Consider the following 16,703-nt stretch of genomic DNA (forward strand, 5'->3'; position numbering starts at 1 on the left):
TGACACGGCGGAAATAAAGCTTCTACTTCCGGAAGTAGCCGACGACACTCATGAGCGCCGAAACACCAAGGAAAAACCAAACCTGAAGCTGAATTAATTTTGTTGCTGCGACGGTTTGAACTACAAGAGTGTGCACGTAAGTTCACGGGCAATTTACTGTAGTGTACTAGTAAATGTCAACGTTTGTTACAACTCTTTTGAGCGCACAAAGCCGTTACTTTCACAATGCGTTTGACTTATGTTAGCATGTGTTGCTAATCTTAGCTCAGCGGCTAACTTCAGCTAGCCAGTGTGTTGATGTTTCATTTTGGAGGCTGTCAAGAGATATCCTGCTAAAGACTATAAACAGATATTTGTCACTATAGTATTTGCATTTCAGACTATTCAAAGAACACCATGTATTGGGGTCCAAAATAAATAAACTAGTTAAATTAAGGTTAAAGTTAAAGCTAAATGTGGTTAGCAAGCAGGTAGTGTGCTCGCGCCACCGCTGCAGCTGCACAAAATCTGCTTCATGCCATTTGCATGTTCTTAATTCAGATTTGATGATGCACGGTGCTAAAAAAAATATCGGTATGAAGTGTTTGACTGAGTAAACATTGGGTCTGTCCATCTTTCCAGACACGACATAGCTGTCAGAGAGAAGAAACAAGAAGTGGGTGTTTCTGCAGAGTCCACTGTGGTTGTTGGTGTTTTTCGGCTGTAATACAGACTCCAGACACACAGCTTTGAGGCACCTGCTGTGTAAAGTCCCTTCCTGCTCGTGGGTGGCAGTGAGCTAACGTGAGGAGCTGAAAGATGGACCAGAACAACAGTATACCACCCTTCCAGGGGCTGGCCTCCCCTCAGGTAACACTGGTTTTATGTATTCATGGGTAAGAGATTTTTAAGTGAGCTTAGCTTTATAACCAGTGTGATGTCCCAGCTCACCCTCAACACAGTGTGATTTACGCTCTTAGCTTACTCTGGCTGCCCAGCACATCCACATCTTGCGGGGGCTTCAAGGAACCAGCTTTACACATGAGCTCCCACCCTGCACCTTCAGCATCATGGCTTATTTTATATTTAGCGACAATATTTACTGCCACTAAAGAAGAGGAAGTGTGACGCTCATGAAGCCCAGTGAAATGAGCTGAGGGAGTAACTTTGTCACTGGGGACCCAGCAGCTGTGTCACATAATGTCACATACAAGAATAAGATTAAAATCTTTGAGGTGAGCCACAATTTGGCACTGCAAGCAATAAACAAGGCTCCACATCTTTCAAGTTTACAAGTTGCAATAAGCTCACAGCTTTCAACTATCTAGTATTGCCATTTCATTTCATGAAATACTGGAAAATAGGAAACCAACTTAAACTTGTGGCTACAATGATTTGAAACAGGTCCACTCTTAATTCAAGGCCCAGGCTACTACTGTTTTCACAGGTAGCTATTCAGCCACTGTTTTGAACCCATATACCACTGGTATTTACAGTAGACGTTCATTTTATTTATATAAAGAAGTGAGGCAAAGTAAAAAAAACTTTGTGACAGTAATAATTTGTTTTCTGGTATTATCATTTGCTCCGAGTGTGGCCTTTCTGCTCAGTCCCAACTTCATGTTTTTTTGATGTGTCCTTTTATAGGGTGCCATGACTCCAGGCATGCCAATCTTCAGTCCCATGATGCCATATGGCTCAGGTCTGACACCCCAGCCTGTCCAGAACACGAACAGTTTGTCTATACTGGAGGAACAGCAAAGGCAACAACAGCAGCAACAGGCACAGCAGGCAAACGCAGGTATAACACTCACTACTGTCATATTCCTCTCCATCCTTTCCCAGCCTTGCAGGGTGAGATTATAATCTCATATCCCTGGAGTTGTAGAAAATAAAGTGATCGTCCATGTCTGTACCATAGAGGAAGTATATGATCGGCTCATAATATATAAATCCCCTTGGGGATTAATAAAGTATATCAAATTAAATTAAATAAAGGAAAAATATGTTCTTTGTTCTCTAGGCCTCCCTGGAACGTCGGGACAGACCCCTCAGCTCTACCATTCCCAGACTGTTGGAGTCACGACCACCACAGCGTTGCCAGGGAACACCCCGCTCTACAACACCCCGCTGACCCCCATGACCCCTATCACACCGGCCACGCCAGCTTCAGAGAGCTCTGGAATAGTACCACAGCTACAGTATGTTTCATATCCAATGGAAAGAATACTCAAAGTACTGGTTTATGCCACTTGTGTCAGTCACACTTGGAAACTGTTCAGCTAATACTCACACTTTCCCCTTTATGCTATGTTACCTTAGTCAGTGGTAACTGATCAAGTTTAGTTTGAACATCCCTAGAGGGAAACGCATGTAGGTACTAGGGTTGGGTCGGTATGAGAAAAAAAAAAACGGTCTGGTTTTTGTAAAAAAACCGCATCAAGTCGGTAATACCGGATTTTCGCCACTTGGGGGCGCAATTGGCTCATTTAAAATAAAAAACGACCTTAGGACAACAGACTTACAGTAACAAGTTGGGTTTTTTTTGTTCCTTACAAATAAATTTTGCAGCTTACTCAATCAGTGCAAACAAGGGTTGCGTCCTTCGTCTGGCTCAAAGCCAAAGTGTTGCCATAGTGGTGCATTCCTTGATTTCGTCGATCAGCTCCCCGTCACTATTAAACAAGCTCCAGGCTTAAGTAGGGGCGCATGCGCACTCGCACCTCCTAGCTCAGTCCCCACCCCACCCCCCTCTCTCTCCTGCTTGCTGTGCGCTTGGTAAAGAGGCAGACACAGGTGCTCACAGACTCGGGCTTACTGTAAGCGGAGCGGACTACGTGTAAAAATGTCCGTGAAAAATCCCCGCGATGTGAAAAATACATGCCGAACAGTCTTTTGTGTGACACTGGTATGCGGAGCGAAGTCCGCGCAGTCGTGCTTTGAGCGCACAGGGCTTGCGGACGTCCACTTTTACCGGGCGGACCTCCGCGGCGTCCGCTCCGCGTACGTTCTGCCCGAGTATGCGGTCAGGTCGGTCTCAAAAAATAAAACCCGGTCCAAGACGGAGTACCGGACCGAATTGGTATTACCGAGAACCGACCCAACCCTAGTAGGTACTGAAATTGTGTTCAAGGTCAGTTATAATGTATCTAGACTTTAAACATAACTATAGCAAACATTTCACAGACTACCTCAGGGTGTCCCGTGTCATTTCCCCTTAGTTACTAATGTTTTTTATAACCAAAATTAGCTACTTCTGCCATTATTTCTTCACACTTCAGCTTGTTTTCCCTTATGCCTCCTACTCAGTTCTTTTCTCTGTACTTATTTTCTATAAATATAATTTTATTTTATACTTATTTTTCCTACTTTCAGAAACATCGTATCTACTGTAAATCTGGGCTGTAAATTGGACTTGAAGACCATCGCTCTGAGAGCCAGGAATGCAGAGTACAACCCAAAGGTGAGACTGTAACACATAACTACAATCAGCTCTGTGTTGCTCAACAGCTCAACACAGTGACATTTGGGGGGGCTTAAGGGAACATTCTGGTTTATTTCGGCCTGCAGTATTTCACATATATGTTGCTCTGTGGGTCCTGCAGACTTTGCGTTCACCACCTTTATTGTAGAGATGCAGGGCATTGGGGATTAATACTAAAGAACAAAAATCAGGGCAACTAGTGTTTATAGACCTTTTTCATGGCATTTTTAACATGTCATAGCAGCAAAAGAATGGGTGATACTAATTTCCTCAACAATGGCTCTGTTCCATTCAGCCTCCCTGTACACAGTGACAGTAAGCCAGCATGCACAACACCAGCACCCTGGAACTATCTCACCTAAATTAAATGCAGTCATATGTGATGTTGTTAATTGCACCTGTGCTTTTCCTGTAATGAGATGTCAAAATCTCTGCTGTGAAAAAGGTCCACTGTGCATGCTGGCTCTGGCTCTGACCTGTCCTAGGAGGTGGCAAGTCCAAAGTTGGCATGACCCTTTAGAGTCACAATAGTGATATTTATGGGAAGTCTACCAGGTTACAAGGAATGACATTGATGGTCCCCTGATCTTCCCTCTAGCACCGTCATCACGCCAGAATATCCTCTGATATACAAGAAATTCCAAAACTGAATAGTGAAGATGTTGCCATAAGCTATACTTGATATATTTATACCAGAAACGCCCACACAACTCCGTTTATGAGCAAGCACTGCTGGCTGTAATAATATTTCCCCTCTCTCTCCATTCCTTGTAGCGTTTTGCTGCGGTCATCATGAGAATACGAGAACCCAGGACCACTGCTCTCATCTTCAGCTCAGGGAAGATGGTCTGCACCGGAGCCAAGAGGTCAGAATATGCACTATTTCCTTTTATGTGCAGAAGTTTTTAATAAAAAACACAGATATTAAGAGTAGTGCTTGGTCTAGTAGGGGTTCTGGTAGGCCTTTCACAATAACTACTTTTGGTGGATGACACGTCGTCCCAGAATTAATTGGGATGAATGATATTTTTGTCATCTTAAGACGATAAAGCCACTGATAGAATAATATAATAGCATATTAATGCAAGAACAACTTTCAAAGAGCTATTAATGTTTAATTTTTAAGAATATTAAGACATCAGAAGTGGTATGTGTGACAAAAATTAAAATATCCTAAATAAATAAAACAAATAAATGTGTGTGAGAAGGACCTGAGCCTTGTATCTCCTCTCCTCATCTTGTTAATGTGTCAATTATTGTTCTTTTTTTCCAATCTGCCCTGCACCGTCTCACCTGTTTAGTGAGGAGCAGTCGAGGTTAGCTGCAAGAAAATATGCTCGTGTGGTGCAGAAGCTCGGTTTCCCTGCTAAGTTCCTGGACTTCAAGATTCAGAACATGGTGGGAAGCTGCGATGTGAAGTTCCCCATTCGGCTAGAAGGATTAGTCCTCACACATCAGCAATTCAGCAGGTAATTTCTGTTTGTTTTATGTCTTGTGCAGCTAAAAGCCATGTTCACCCATTTCAGCTTTTTTTAAAGCACAAGGGTGTGGTGAGTGTGTTGTAGCCACAGGGTTGTGCCAAAGAACGGAAGGCTAGATGGGGTTTCTTTTTCACAAAATGCTCCCATACAAACCGGTTATCCTCTGAAAGGATATATATGGAATTGCTTGGAATTTAAGTAACATGTAGAATATGGGTTTCAGATGGTGTGCAAAGAGAAGAGTTTTTCAGAAATTAAAGAGCTAATATCTGTTTTCATTAAAATAAGGTGACTTGTCTCTTTCAGCTATGAACCAGAGCTGTTTCCAGGACTGATTTACAGAATGATCAAACCCAGAATCGTTCTGCTCATCTTTGTTTCGGGGAAAGTTGTACTCACAGGTAAGACACAAAAAAACTAATCGTTTTTAGTTTTTATTGACAGATATAGTAGCCTTATATCTGCATTTCCTCTTTAGTTGATGAAATGTTCTTACTTTGTGCACAAAATAAGTTTATTCTTACCACCATGTGTATGTTACTGAGTTAAGTCATTTAAAATTAACAAGCGTGTGCTATTTGCAATCAGCATTCTACCTCTGCCCCATTTTCCTATATAAGTAAGTCTGTTTGCCTAGTGGAGAAAGAGGTAAAGTCGTTGTCAGAGAGAAGCTTGAAGTTAAAAGGTTTATGTTTACAAAATACGAACGTGGTGTGCAAAGGTCTTATCACCGTTGTCAAGCTGTTTTCAAGCGTTGTCAAGAAAAGCAACGGAAACTGGTGAGTCATATCAACAATGTCGACTGCTATAGACAAGATAGAAGCTGTTATCGAGGCTGTTCTAAATAAAAATATTTCCTCAATGTTGCCCAACATCATAGTTCGTTGTCTTGGCTCCACTCCACTCTTACAACTCTGGCAAAACAAACATTTTGTCATGGCTACGCATCAGTGTTTACTTCAGACAACATTAGAGTCAGACAGATACATTCTCTACGGTCTGCAGTGACTGGTTAGGGAAAATTGAATCCCCCACAGTAATTGGTTAGAGTGGGCGTAGGATAGAAACCGGTTTAACTAGTTGACAATTGTGAGATCAGGTTTTGTGCACACATCAAAAGAAGAGGTTGAATGTACAAAGATAACATACAACATACAGACAAAAAGGCATCGAGATGGAACATGATTGCCTCTGTCATTGTTGTAATGGGATTGCCATAGTAGGTCATTGTAATTAATAATATGTTTATTTTCTTCTTCTTTTTTTAAGGCGCCAAGGTGAGAGCAGAGATCTATGAAGCATTTGAAAACATCTATCCCATTCTGAAAGGTTTCCGCAAGACAACGTAGAACCTGCCACTCTTTCTTTTACCTTTTATCTCCCAGTCTTTTTATCTTTTACCTCGACTCTTAAGACTCAGATTTTTTTTTTTTCACTCAAAGAAAGCGTCATCTATATGTTGACTTCTACAAGTGGACTGCTGTAAGGGCTGTTGTACAGGGATGTGATTCTTCTTCTTCCTCTTCTTTTTTTAATGTTCCTCCAGTGTTTTAGAAAAGCAGGATTTAACTGTTTTGATTTTTTGCTGTGGTTCTGAGCACAGTTGATGGCATACACACACAGACCTCCATTTATTTCAAACCCCGTCTGAGTTTTTTGCTCGGTTATTTTTCGGCTTTTTCTGTTGTCCACATCACATCCCTGACTGTACATAAGACTGTAAAAAAATGTAAAAAGTGCTGATTAGAAGAGAAGCAGTCTGACTGTGACTGCTTTTTGTTTTTATTTTAAGCCATTTTAAATGCGTTTTGTACGTTGCATTTTTATAAATTGTCCGCTCAGTCCCCAAATTGTATCAAGACATGTTCGGGTCTGTCAGAACCACATTCCTATGAACAGTATTTGCTAAGATTTTAGTTAGAGCGACTGTTTATCCCAAAAGAAATCGGCCTGCTGTGTCAGAGTTTCATCTTTGTACGTTTGGCATTCAATCTGTCACATCTCGGCTCAGTGTAGTCATAATTTCGTAAATGCTGGAGGTGAGTTTTCATCTAGATTTTGAGATGAAAAGCATAGTTCAGTCTGTTAAGCAGCAACTTAATGTAGATGCTCTTAAATTTTAAATTGAACCAAGTCCTGCTGCGAAAGTTGTCGTTGAGTTAATGGTTAGTACTTTGAGACTTATGTCAGTTGGTTTGGGACACATTTGTTCCAAGACATTAACAAAAAAGAAGCTGTTTGTCTTAAGCGGCCTCTTGTTTTGCTTCTCTTAAATTGACATCTTGCATCTTAAAATCACGAGCACTAAAAAATTATGGCATATAACCAATGCATTGTGATCCCATGTTTATGTATTGTTTTAAATTTTTTGGCCATTCAAAGTTATATTTAAAAGTTTTCTACAAAAGAATTCTTTTTGGTTGTAGGAAAATATGAAAAAATATCCATAATATGTGCTCAGCCACACACTTGGCCAAAAATTGGTTTAAATTTTGGGCACTTGTTGGTGAGCTAGTTCTGGTGACCCTCTGTAAGTCTGCCACCTGACACCTGTTTGAGTGGCAGAAGAGATAAGGTATTGATACTAAACTACATACTGCCCTCTGTGATTCTGAACAGAGGGCAGAGCCGGTGACCAGGAAGTTCTGTCACATCTTGATGCAATCCTGCTTCTTCTGAAATTGTTAATGTGCTGCACTGTGCATTAATAAATGTGTACATACTGACCCTCTTGTTAAAGCTGCTTCTTTCACCATGTTTGACCCTAAGAAGTGTGTGTGCTCTGTTTATGTTTGCTGAAATAACAGAAGGGTTAAACATCTCTTTAAAAAGCCAAGAAATACTGTCATCTTGGTCACACTGCATATTCTAACAGGTATGATCAGAGTTTTACTTTCAAATAGCCTTCCATTCAATTTTAATACACTGTGTAGTTTTGCTGCTAAAGCCTCACTGGTTTAGTCTGACCAGTATCTCTTGACAGCTGATGTTAACCTTAGAGAGATCTGACTTAATAACTCTGTACTTGTGATGGAGAAATGGAAAATACATACTTTTCCTCTTACCTGTAGTGCTGTCTATCAACCTAGATTGTTTTGGTGTGAGTTGCTAAGTGTCCGCCTTCTCTCAAATATAATGGAACTAGATGGCACTCAGCTTGTGATGCTCAAAGCACCAAAAAAGTTCTGTTGAACAGCAATGTCTCTTTCCAGAAATCATAACTCAGTTACTCAACATAATCCACAGACCTTGTTGTGAGCAGTTTCATGTAGGGACTATTTTCTTTCTACCAAACTACACCTGCTTACTGTATCATTGCGCAGAAGGAAGTGTGCATCTACTGCTAGCTTACCTAGCACTACTGAGCTAGCTAACGTCACAGCTCAACTGAGTTAATTAATGCTTACATCTCATGCTGTCACGAGCATGAGCCTCGTCCATGAGTCAATGCACACTTCCTTCTGCGCAGTGATTCAGTTTGAGGGTGTAGTTTGGTATAAAGAAAATAGTCCCTACATGAAACCACTCACAACATGAACTGCGGATTGTCTTTAAGATAATCATACTTACTCAAGATTCTTGAGTAACTGGGTTATGATTTATGGAAAGAGACATTACTGTTAAGTTTTTTAAATGTTTTTTATTTTTACCACAAGCCGAGTGCCATCTAGTTCCATCATGTTGGAGAGAAGGCAGACATCTCTACGACTGATATTTCCAACACTCTGCGACTCACACCAAAACAAACTAGACTTCAGAATCAGAATCAGAAATACTTTATTGATCCCCGAGGGGAAATTATTTGTGTTACAAGTGCTCCTTGCAAGAGTGGAAAGATAAGTTTAAATATAAGAAATTTAACAAGGGTATTTACAAATATTTATAACCTAAATAGATAATACACAGAATATATACAGTCAAGGTGAAATGGGGTTATTGCACAAATAGGGGGGTAAGCTGTCTCTTAACCTTTTTTCCTCACCAGACACTGTGGATTGTAGTTTTCCAGGAGTCACTCATCACTCTCCATTTTCACTAGCCATAATTTTGTTGCTGGGAAGTAATGTTTTGTTTAATGAAAGCTGACTCTGGTGTGCTACAATTTACCTAAAGAACTGGATTTACAACCCCTTGAAATGTAAATGACAGATTTCGTGTAACACTTGTCAGATATTCAGCTCTGGTAAGGTTGAAAACATGTAGTTGACTCAGACAAAGACATAAAGAGTAGGTTTTTATTGCATAAGAGGTGCAAAGGTGTGGAAGATTAAATGACAAGATAAAACTTAACTAAAAAGCACAAGTTTACATTGACAACTACAGTAAATAATAAAACAGAAAAAAATCTATGCAGCAGAGAACAAGTTCATTTTGTCTAATCAGTTTGATTAGTGTCCTCTCTATAAATATATATATGCAACCCACCAAGGTGGCTAGTAAGGGATTGTTACACGCCACTGCCAAATTCTCCCCGCATTTAACAGATGCTGTTGTCAAGCCCTGCTTGTGCTTTGCTTTTCTTGTTTTATAATTTCTCATTATCTTGTAATTGTCCCTTGTTTTGTTCCGTTTAATGGTTACATAGTCTCTTTTCACACTACTTTTTGCTAAATAAGTGACTTTCTTCATGTAGCACAGATCTGACTTTTGTGATGTTTGTAACTCTGAAATTAACTCATACCAGCCATTTAAGATAACATTGCAATAATCTCAATGGGAGATATAAATGGCAGGTAGTATTTTGCTAGTATTTTAAATATTATCTGTCTTTGAACCACTGAAAAAAGCAGAAAATCAGATGAATGTTTGTTCAGATAACTTTGTTAAAAATCTTTATTGTGTGATGATAAGGCACAGGGTCATACTGTATTTTTTTTACTGACTATTTACAGTATGTAGTTCTAAACATGGGCACAACCCACTGAGCACACACAGATAAGGGACAAATTAAAGGAAAAACCTTTAAAAGAGCAGAGAAACTCATCCAATGTAAAGCTTTTGTGCACCAGGGCTCATGAAGTGGATTACTCAGTATAAAGACAACATGAACAAAATGCTATGGCTTTCAGTCACCAGCTCTCAACCCAGCTGAACACCTACGGGGAATTTTGGATTAAATAAATGATAATGGTAAACAAAACATCACACATCACCATATATTAGTGACCATATACTTATCCACAGAAGATTACCGTAACATCTTCATTACACACTACAAAATTACAAGACTTTCAACGATTTTTACTAATTCCATGACGTTTCGAGGCCTGGAAAATGTGACTGTGAAATTCCATTACTTTTCCAGGTTTTCTATGACCATGGGAACCCTGGAGGGAATATCTGAGGAGGGATGGTGTTCATCTCTCAAACACAGTTCCACAGACTTTTCTGGAGGCTTGTGGTGGCCTGACTCCACATGAAGACACTTCATGTTGGTTTTTCCTTTAATTTGTTACTTTTCTGTAAGTTAAAAATAACAGAGATTAATTGCTCTTGACAGCCAGAATCTAAAAGTATAATAGAAAAGGTTTGGAGGTGGCAAGAAACCAGAATTCCTGTTTGATTGTCTGAAATAACAGAACAATTAATCTTGACCCTTAAAAAACATCTTCATTGTCCTTGATGGTTTTGATGGGAGGAGTATGACCCCTCTGTCAACTGGACTTCACACAGGTTTTTAATTTTATCTGTGTTTAATCAGTTACAAGAGCAGCAGCACGTGTTCAGTCCACCAAGTGGGCAGTGACATCAGACAGAGTAAAACACCAGTCTGAGCTTTCACAGGCGTCAGTGTGTCAGATGTTATGTAGGTTTCATCTGTGCGTGTTGATCTGAGCTGAAGTCCTGTTTCCAAATGAACTCGAGGCGGTACTCGTCGTCATGGTTACAGCTGGCAGAGCACGTGTAGACCGCCAGTGTCCCCCAGTCGATACTGGCTCCTGTCGAGTCCACACACAGGCTGTTTAACAGCTGCGGCATCACCTAAGGACACACACACACACATGCAATTATTGAACATAGGGCTGGGCAATATGGAGAAAATCAAATATCACAATATTCTCGACCAAATATTGATATAGATACTGCATTGATATTGCAGGGTTGACTATTGGTGTTTATACAAAATATATCACAATGAGGTTTTTGATAAATAATCATTAGTAACGTGGATGTAATGACTAAGGGGGTAAAGGCAAGTAATAGAACAGCTAATACAGTCTGTTCAACACTTAGGAAATTACAATATCCAAAAAGTATGACCACAGTATCATAATATCAAAATCGGTATATTGGCCAGCCCTCATTATATGTATATGATATACACACTGCTCAACACTGTGGAGAGACACTGATACAAACTGTCACACACACACACACTGAGATGTTTTTGTGTGGAAAGAACCCTCTGGTCACAGCTTGAAATACAAAATGTACAATATTCCCCTGAGGCAGAGTAACTGCATTTACATGTGAACTTTGACTAAATAAGGACATGTCGGACATTTATGATCATTTCCACAACTTAAAGAACAGGTCTTGGTCAAATTAGTCACTTAAAATAATAAAATACACTTAAAGGTGCTGTACGTAACTGTGGAGAAAGATAGTTGGTTGTTGAGTCTCATTGCCAGGTCATCAAATACTGATACTTTGGGTTGGTAGCTGTACCGAACCACCAACCCAAAGTGACAAGTGTCAGAAGTGTAGCGGAGAGAGAGGCCTTAACAGTAATCAGCTAAATCTTAAAATCTATTCAAAACCATTGGCATTCAATAGTGTGTTGAGCAGGAAGGTGATAGCTGGGGGAAAAAGGATGGAAGGAGATTAGAAAGGACTACCTGAAACTCAAAAATCCTCTTGGCGCCACAGGTGCATGGTGGGATATCCTCATCTGAAGGGATGTGCTGAGAGGAGACCCACAAGGGGGAGCCGCCTCGACTGTAACGCACCACCTGAACAAAACAAAACACCGTGAGATGGACTCAGAGAAGACCATGAAGGTCTTTTTAACACAGTGGAGGACATGGAGTTTTGTCAACCTGGTGAGGCTCTGGTGCGATCCTCTTTTTAAACCGCTGGAACACTTTGTTGTCTTCGGTCTCGTGCATAGCCATCTCCTCCAGGTCCGTCTCTGCCAGAGCTGAGCAGAGAAACACAGCGTCAGGAATGAAAGGAAACATTATGTCCGTGAATTAGTTCATGTGACCAGTATTGTTACAGGTATCACAAAACTGAAAGCTTACTGTCTGCTAGGGAGGGACAATCTGCACTCCTCTCCTCCTCCTCTTCTTCTTCAGCCTCCTTTGTGTCTTCCTCCTTCTTCTCTTCCTCCTCCTCAGGTTCAGTGACCAGCTCAGACTCAGGGAAGAGGAAGGTCGAGGTTGTGACAGTTGGTGCTTCTGTACAGACAGAAAAAGACACAGCAGAGACATTAAGCCTTTGCTCAGAATCACATACTTTTTACTGCAGCTGCCCTGACAAAGTACATACTGTTGGATGGAGCATGCACACAACTGGGACACACTACTTGCCGTGAACTTTGACCCTCTTGCTCATATATCTGTCACAGTCTGTAGCACGAAACTTGGAAGTAGAAACAATTAGCTGTTTTGTCACCACTGAACTTTACTATCCTCCATTAAACTTTAAGATGTATGGTATTTATTCCGCCAAGGTCAAATGCTCTCAATGATTCAATGGGTTCTGTCAAACAAATCGAGCTGAAAACAAAACCTGAAGCATGTGACTGTTCACTGTGTTTCCTTTTTTTAATCCAGTGCATAACACACACCTTGGCTGCCACACTCCCTCTTGTGTGTGTGTTTCCAGTGGAGGGTCTGGTGGTGTTTTCCACAGTAGGTTACACTGTGACAGCGGGAGCAGGCTTTGTTGCCGGGGCAACCACACACCCAGCATAGTTTAACTCCAGATACGGACAACACACTCTGGTCCGGTTCAGGACCACTGGGGGGTTCATCCTCTGAGAATGAAAAAAAACAAAACAAAACAAAAAATACATCAAATCAAAGTCAAGTCACTGCTGAAATACTGCAAATAACTGATGAATACAAATATATAATACTACTGCATTATCAATGTTTATATTACAGCTCTTTGAACATATATGTAAGCATCTGGCAAAGAACACCAACCTGGTGGAGGGTCGTAGGGGTAGAACTCATTCCTCCTCTGTAGCTGGCTTCTGAAAACTGAAAAGAAGAAGAGATGGAGACACCATCAGTCAGAAAACTTGACGAAATTATATGTACTCACCAGATGACAAGTGTTCAAAAATGTGGAGAGAAGAGGACATGGAGAAGAGAAGATAGAGTCAGTCCTGCTATCATGTGACAACAAACATGACAAGAGCATTGAAGCAACAATAACATTTACAGTTACCTTTCATACAGCGACTGTCGTTGGCTGCGTAACACTCGTGAGTTCTGCAGCAGAACAGAAAGAGCGTCCTGTGGAAACTTCTGTCCTGACCAGAAATGGGTGCGTACACCTGCAAGGAAGACAGAGAAGGTTTATCTAGTAGTAAAATGAATAGGGCTGAGATGAGTTTATTACTTGGCTCATATAAAAGTTCCATCTGACTGGAATAGTCTTCCTCTTTTCTTGAGATCTGTTACCTCTTTCCACTGCTTCAGGACTTCTTTACATTCACATCTCAAAACAACTCGCTCCTGTTTTTAAATTGTCATATTGAAAACTGTTATGTAACTATTCAAGGTCATGGTATCCAATTATAATTTTCTTGTACAACAGTTGAGGGCAGGGCCTGTGGTGTATTGTGTCTTGAGGATGCCCTTGACAATGGGATGCTGCATCTCAAGGGGCTTTCCTTTCAAGAAGTTCAATTCAATTCAGTGGGTTCAGAATTCTAGTTTCATTTTGTTGACACTTAAGAGTTTAAGGTTTTTATAGAAGGCATTTTGGATATCTTTTTATCACTCCACTGATCAGGAAATACTGTCAAGAGCCATAAAAAAAAATCCATTTTCACCATGTTTTTAGGAATAAATTGCCATATAAAACAGGCGATGAATGATATAAGAACAAACCCCTCTGTAACTCTAAGAATATACTGTAGATAGGAATAAAACATTAAAGTTTGGTGGATATACAGTACAGGCCAGAAGTTTGGACACACCTTCTCATTCAATGCGTTTTCTTTATTTTCATGACTATTTACATTGTAGATTCTCACTGAAGGCATCAAAACTATGAATGAACACATGTGGAGTTATGTACTTAACAAAAAAAGGTGAAATAACTGAAAACATGTTTTATATTCTAGTTTCTTCAAAATAGCCACCCTTTGCTCTGATTACTGCTTTGCACACTCTTGGCATTCTCTCCATGAGCTTCAAGAGGTAGTCACCTGAAATGGTTTTCCAACAGTCTTGAAGGAGTTCCCAGAGGTGTTTAGCACTTGTTGGCCCCTTTGCCTTCACTCTGCGGTCCAGCTCACCCCAAACCATCTCGATTGGGTTCAGGTCCGGTGACTGTGGAGGCCAGGTGATCTGCCGCAGCACTCCATCACTCTCCTTCTTGGTCAAATAGCCCTTACACAGCCTGGAGGTGTGTTTGGGGTCATTGTCCTGTTGAAAAATAAATGATCGTCCAACTAAACGCAAACCGGATGGGATGGCATGTCGCTGCAGGATGCTGTGGTAGCCATGCTGGTTCAGTGTGCCTTCAATTTTGAATAAATCCCCAACAGTGTCACCAGCAAAACACCCCCACACCATCACACCTCCTCCATGCTTCACAGTGGGAACCAGGCATGTGGAATCCATCCGTTCACCTTTTCTGCGTCTCACAAAGACACGGCGGTTGGAACCAAAGATCTCAAATTTGGACTCATCAGACCAAAGCACAGATTTCCACTGGTCTAATGTCCATTCCTTGTGTTTCTTGGCCCAAACAAATCTCTTCTGCTTGTTGCCTCTCCTTAGCAGTGGTTTCCTAGCAGCTATTTGACCATGAAGGCCTGATTCACGCAGTCTCCTCTTAACAGTTGCTCTAGAGATGGGTCTGCTGCTAGAACTCTGTGTGGCATTCCTCTGGTCTCTGATCTGAGCTGCTGTTAACTTGCGATTTCTGAGGCTGGTGACTCGGATGAACTTATCCTCAGAAGCAGAGGTGACTCTTGGTCTTCCTTTCCTGGGTCGGTCCTCATGTGTGCCAGTTTCGTTGTAGCGCTTGATGGTTTTTGCGACTCCACTTGGGGACACATTTAAAGTTTTTGCAATTTTCCGGACTGACTGACCTTCATTTCTTAAAGTAATGATGGCCACTGGTTTTTCTTTAGTTAGCTGATTGGTTCTTGCCATAATATGAATTTTAACAGTTGTCCAATAGGGCTGTCGGCTGTGTATTAACCTGACTTCTGCACAACACAACTGATGGTCCCAACCCCATTGATAAAACAAGAAATTCCACTAATTAACCCTGATAAGGCACACCTGTGAAGTGGAAACCATTTCAGGTGACTACCTCTTGAAGCTCATCGAGAGAATGCCAAGAGTGTGCAAAGCAGTAATCAGAGCAAAGGGTGGCTATTTTGAAGAAACTAGAATATAAAACATGTTTTCAGTTATTTCACCTTTTTTTGTTAAGTACATAACTCCACATGTGTTCATTCATAGTTTTGATGCCTTCAGTGAGAATCTACAATGTAAATAGTCATGAAAATAAAGAAAACGCATTGAATGAGAAGGTGTGTCCAAACTTTTGGCCTGTACTGTAAGTGCTTCTGAAGTGGAGCTTTATGGCTCAAAGTATCAAAAAAAAAAATCATTCTGAGAAAATGGCATTTAAAAAGTAGGTATTGTAAAATCCCATACATTTTTGGACAATGGTGAATAGGGACTATATTTATTTTTAACTAATAGATACCACCATCAAACTTCTCTAGTTTTCCAGAGCAGAAATCTGAATTACAATCAACGCCTATAAGAGTATTTTGGACGTTTTCTCTTTACTAGTCCTAAAGACGACATGTTATGGAAGCAAAATAGCCTCAAATCTCAAAGTTGACCAGTTCATGAATCAGCTGAGTTTCTACCTGCAGTGTCTCCCCTTAAAACCTGAGCTCCCCATGATCACAGTGAGTTATTATTTATAGTGGAGGATCCCCTTGGCGTGTCCAGGGTCCCTCCCTCTCCTCCCCGGGACTCTTCTTACCTGCAGCAGGAAGGCCATAGGCAGACGGCATATCTCACACTCCAGCCCGAGCAGTGAGGGCAGGCCTCTCTGGCTGAGCCACGCCGGTTTCCCCCCGACCTTACTGGGGAACTGTGGGGACAGCAGCCGCCACGACTCCGCCTCCTCCAGGAAACCCAGAACCACCTCCGCCGAGGACACGCTGCTGTCCCCGGACATGTTAGGGAGGAGGGTGTCGGTGTGTCAAGTAGACTAAAAATTCAACAACTGTCCAGAAGAAGGTAGAAGTATTAAATTTCCAACCTCTAACAACACAACATAACACGTGGGTGCAGTTCAGAAAAGCGTCCGTGAGGAAACGCGGACTAGCCGGTGTTTGGTTCCGCATTAACTAAAGCTCACACTGTACAGAAATAACATACTGTAAGGACTCATCTAGATTTATATAATGTATGTGGAAATATGTTAGGCTGCTCAACAGCTTACATAGCACTCTGAAAGTTTATTATGTTTTATTTTAAACAACATTTAATAAGGTTTTATTTTCAAGTGTCAAGTTGTTTTCCAGTCTGTCCACTGGGTGG

The 16,703-nt window shown here is 41.0% G+C and overlaps 2 protein-coding genes across 2 annotated transcripts; one reads left to right on the plus strand and one right to left on the minus strand.

Annotated features, from left to right (window-relative positions):
- The first annotated feature begins 9 nt into the window (after positions 1-9).
- On the plus strand, positions 10-7,670 carry tbp (TATA box binding protein). Its single transcript, XM_033620434.2, has 9 exons — positions 10-136; positions 622-849; positions 1,627-1,780; positions 2,003-2,180; positions 3,355-3,442; positions 4,238-4,329; positions 4,765-4,932; positions 5,251-5,345; positions 6,214-7,670. Exons 2-9 carry the CDS (start codon positions 799-801, stop codon positions 6,291-6,293), a joined length of 906 nt encoding a protein of 301 aa, XP_033476325.1. The 5' UTR covers positions 10-136; positions 622-798; the 3' UTR covers positions 6,294-7,670.
- A 1,498-nt stretch (positions 7,671-9,168) lies between these two features.
- pdcd2 (programmed cell death 2) lies at positions 9,169-16,476 on the minus strand. The gene is made up of 8 exons (XM_033620424.2): positions 16,141-16,476; positions 13,345-13,453; positions 13,098-13,154; positions 12,737-12,925; positions 12,189-12,344; positions 11,985-12,085; positions 11,784-11,897; positions 9,169-10,926 (listed from the first exon to the last, which is right to left on the minus strand). The coding sequence occupies exons 1-8, from the start codon at positions 16,336-16,338 to the stop codon at positions 10,747-10,749; spliced, it is 1,104 nt and encodes a 367-aa protein (XP_033476315.1). The 5' UTR covers positions 16,339-16,476; the 3' UTR covers positions 9,169-10,746.
- Between the last annotated feature and the right edge of the window lie 227 nt (positions 16,477-16,703).

This window comes from Epinephelus lanceolatus, chromosome 2 (assembly GCF_041903045.1).
Source record: "Epinephelus lanceolatus isolate andai-2023 chromosome 2, ASM4190304v1, whole genome shotgun sequence".
NCBI classification, from domain to species: Eukaryota; Metazoa; Chordata; class Actinopteri; order Perciformes; family Serranidae; genus Epinephelus; species Epinephelus lanceolatus.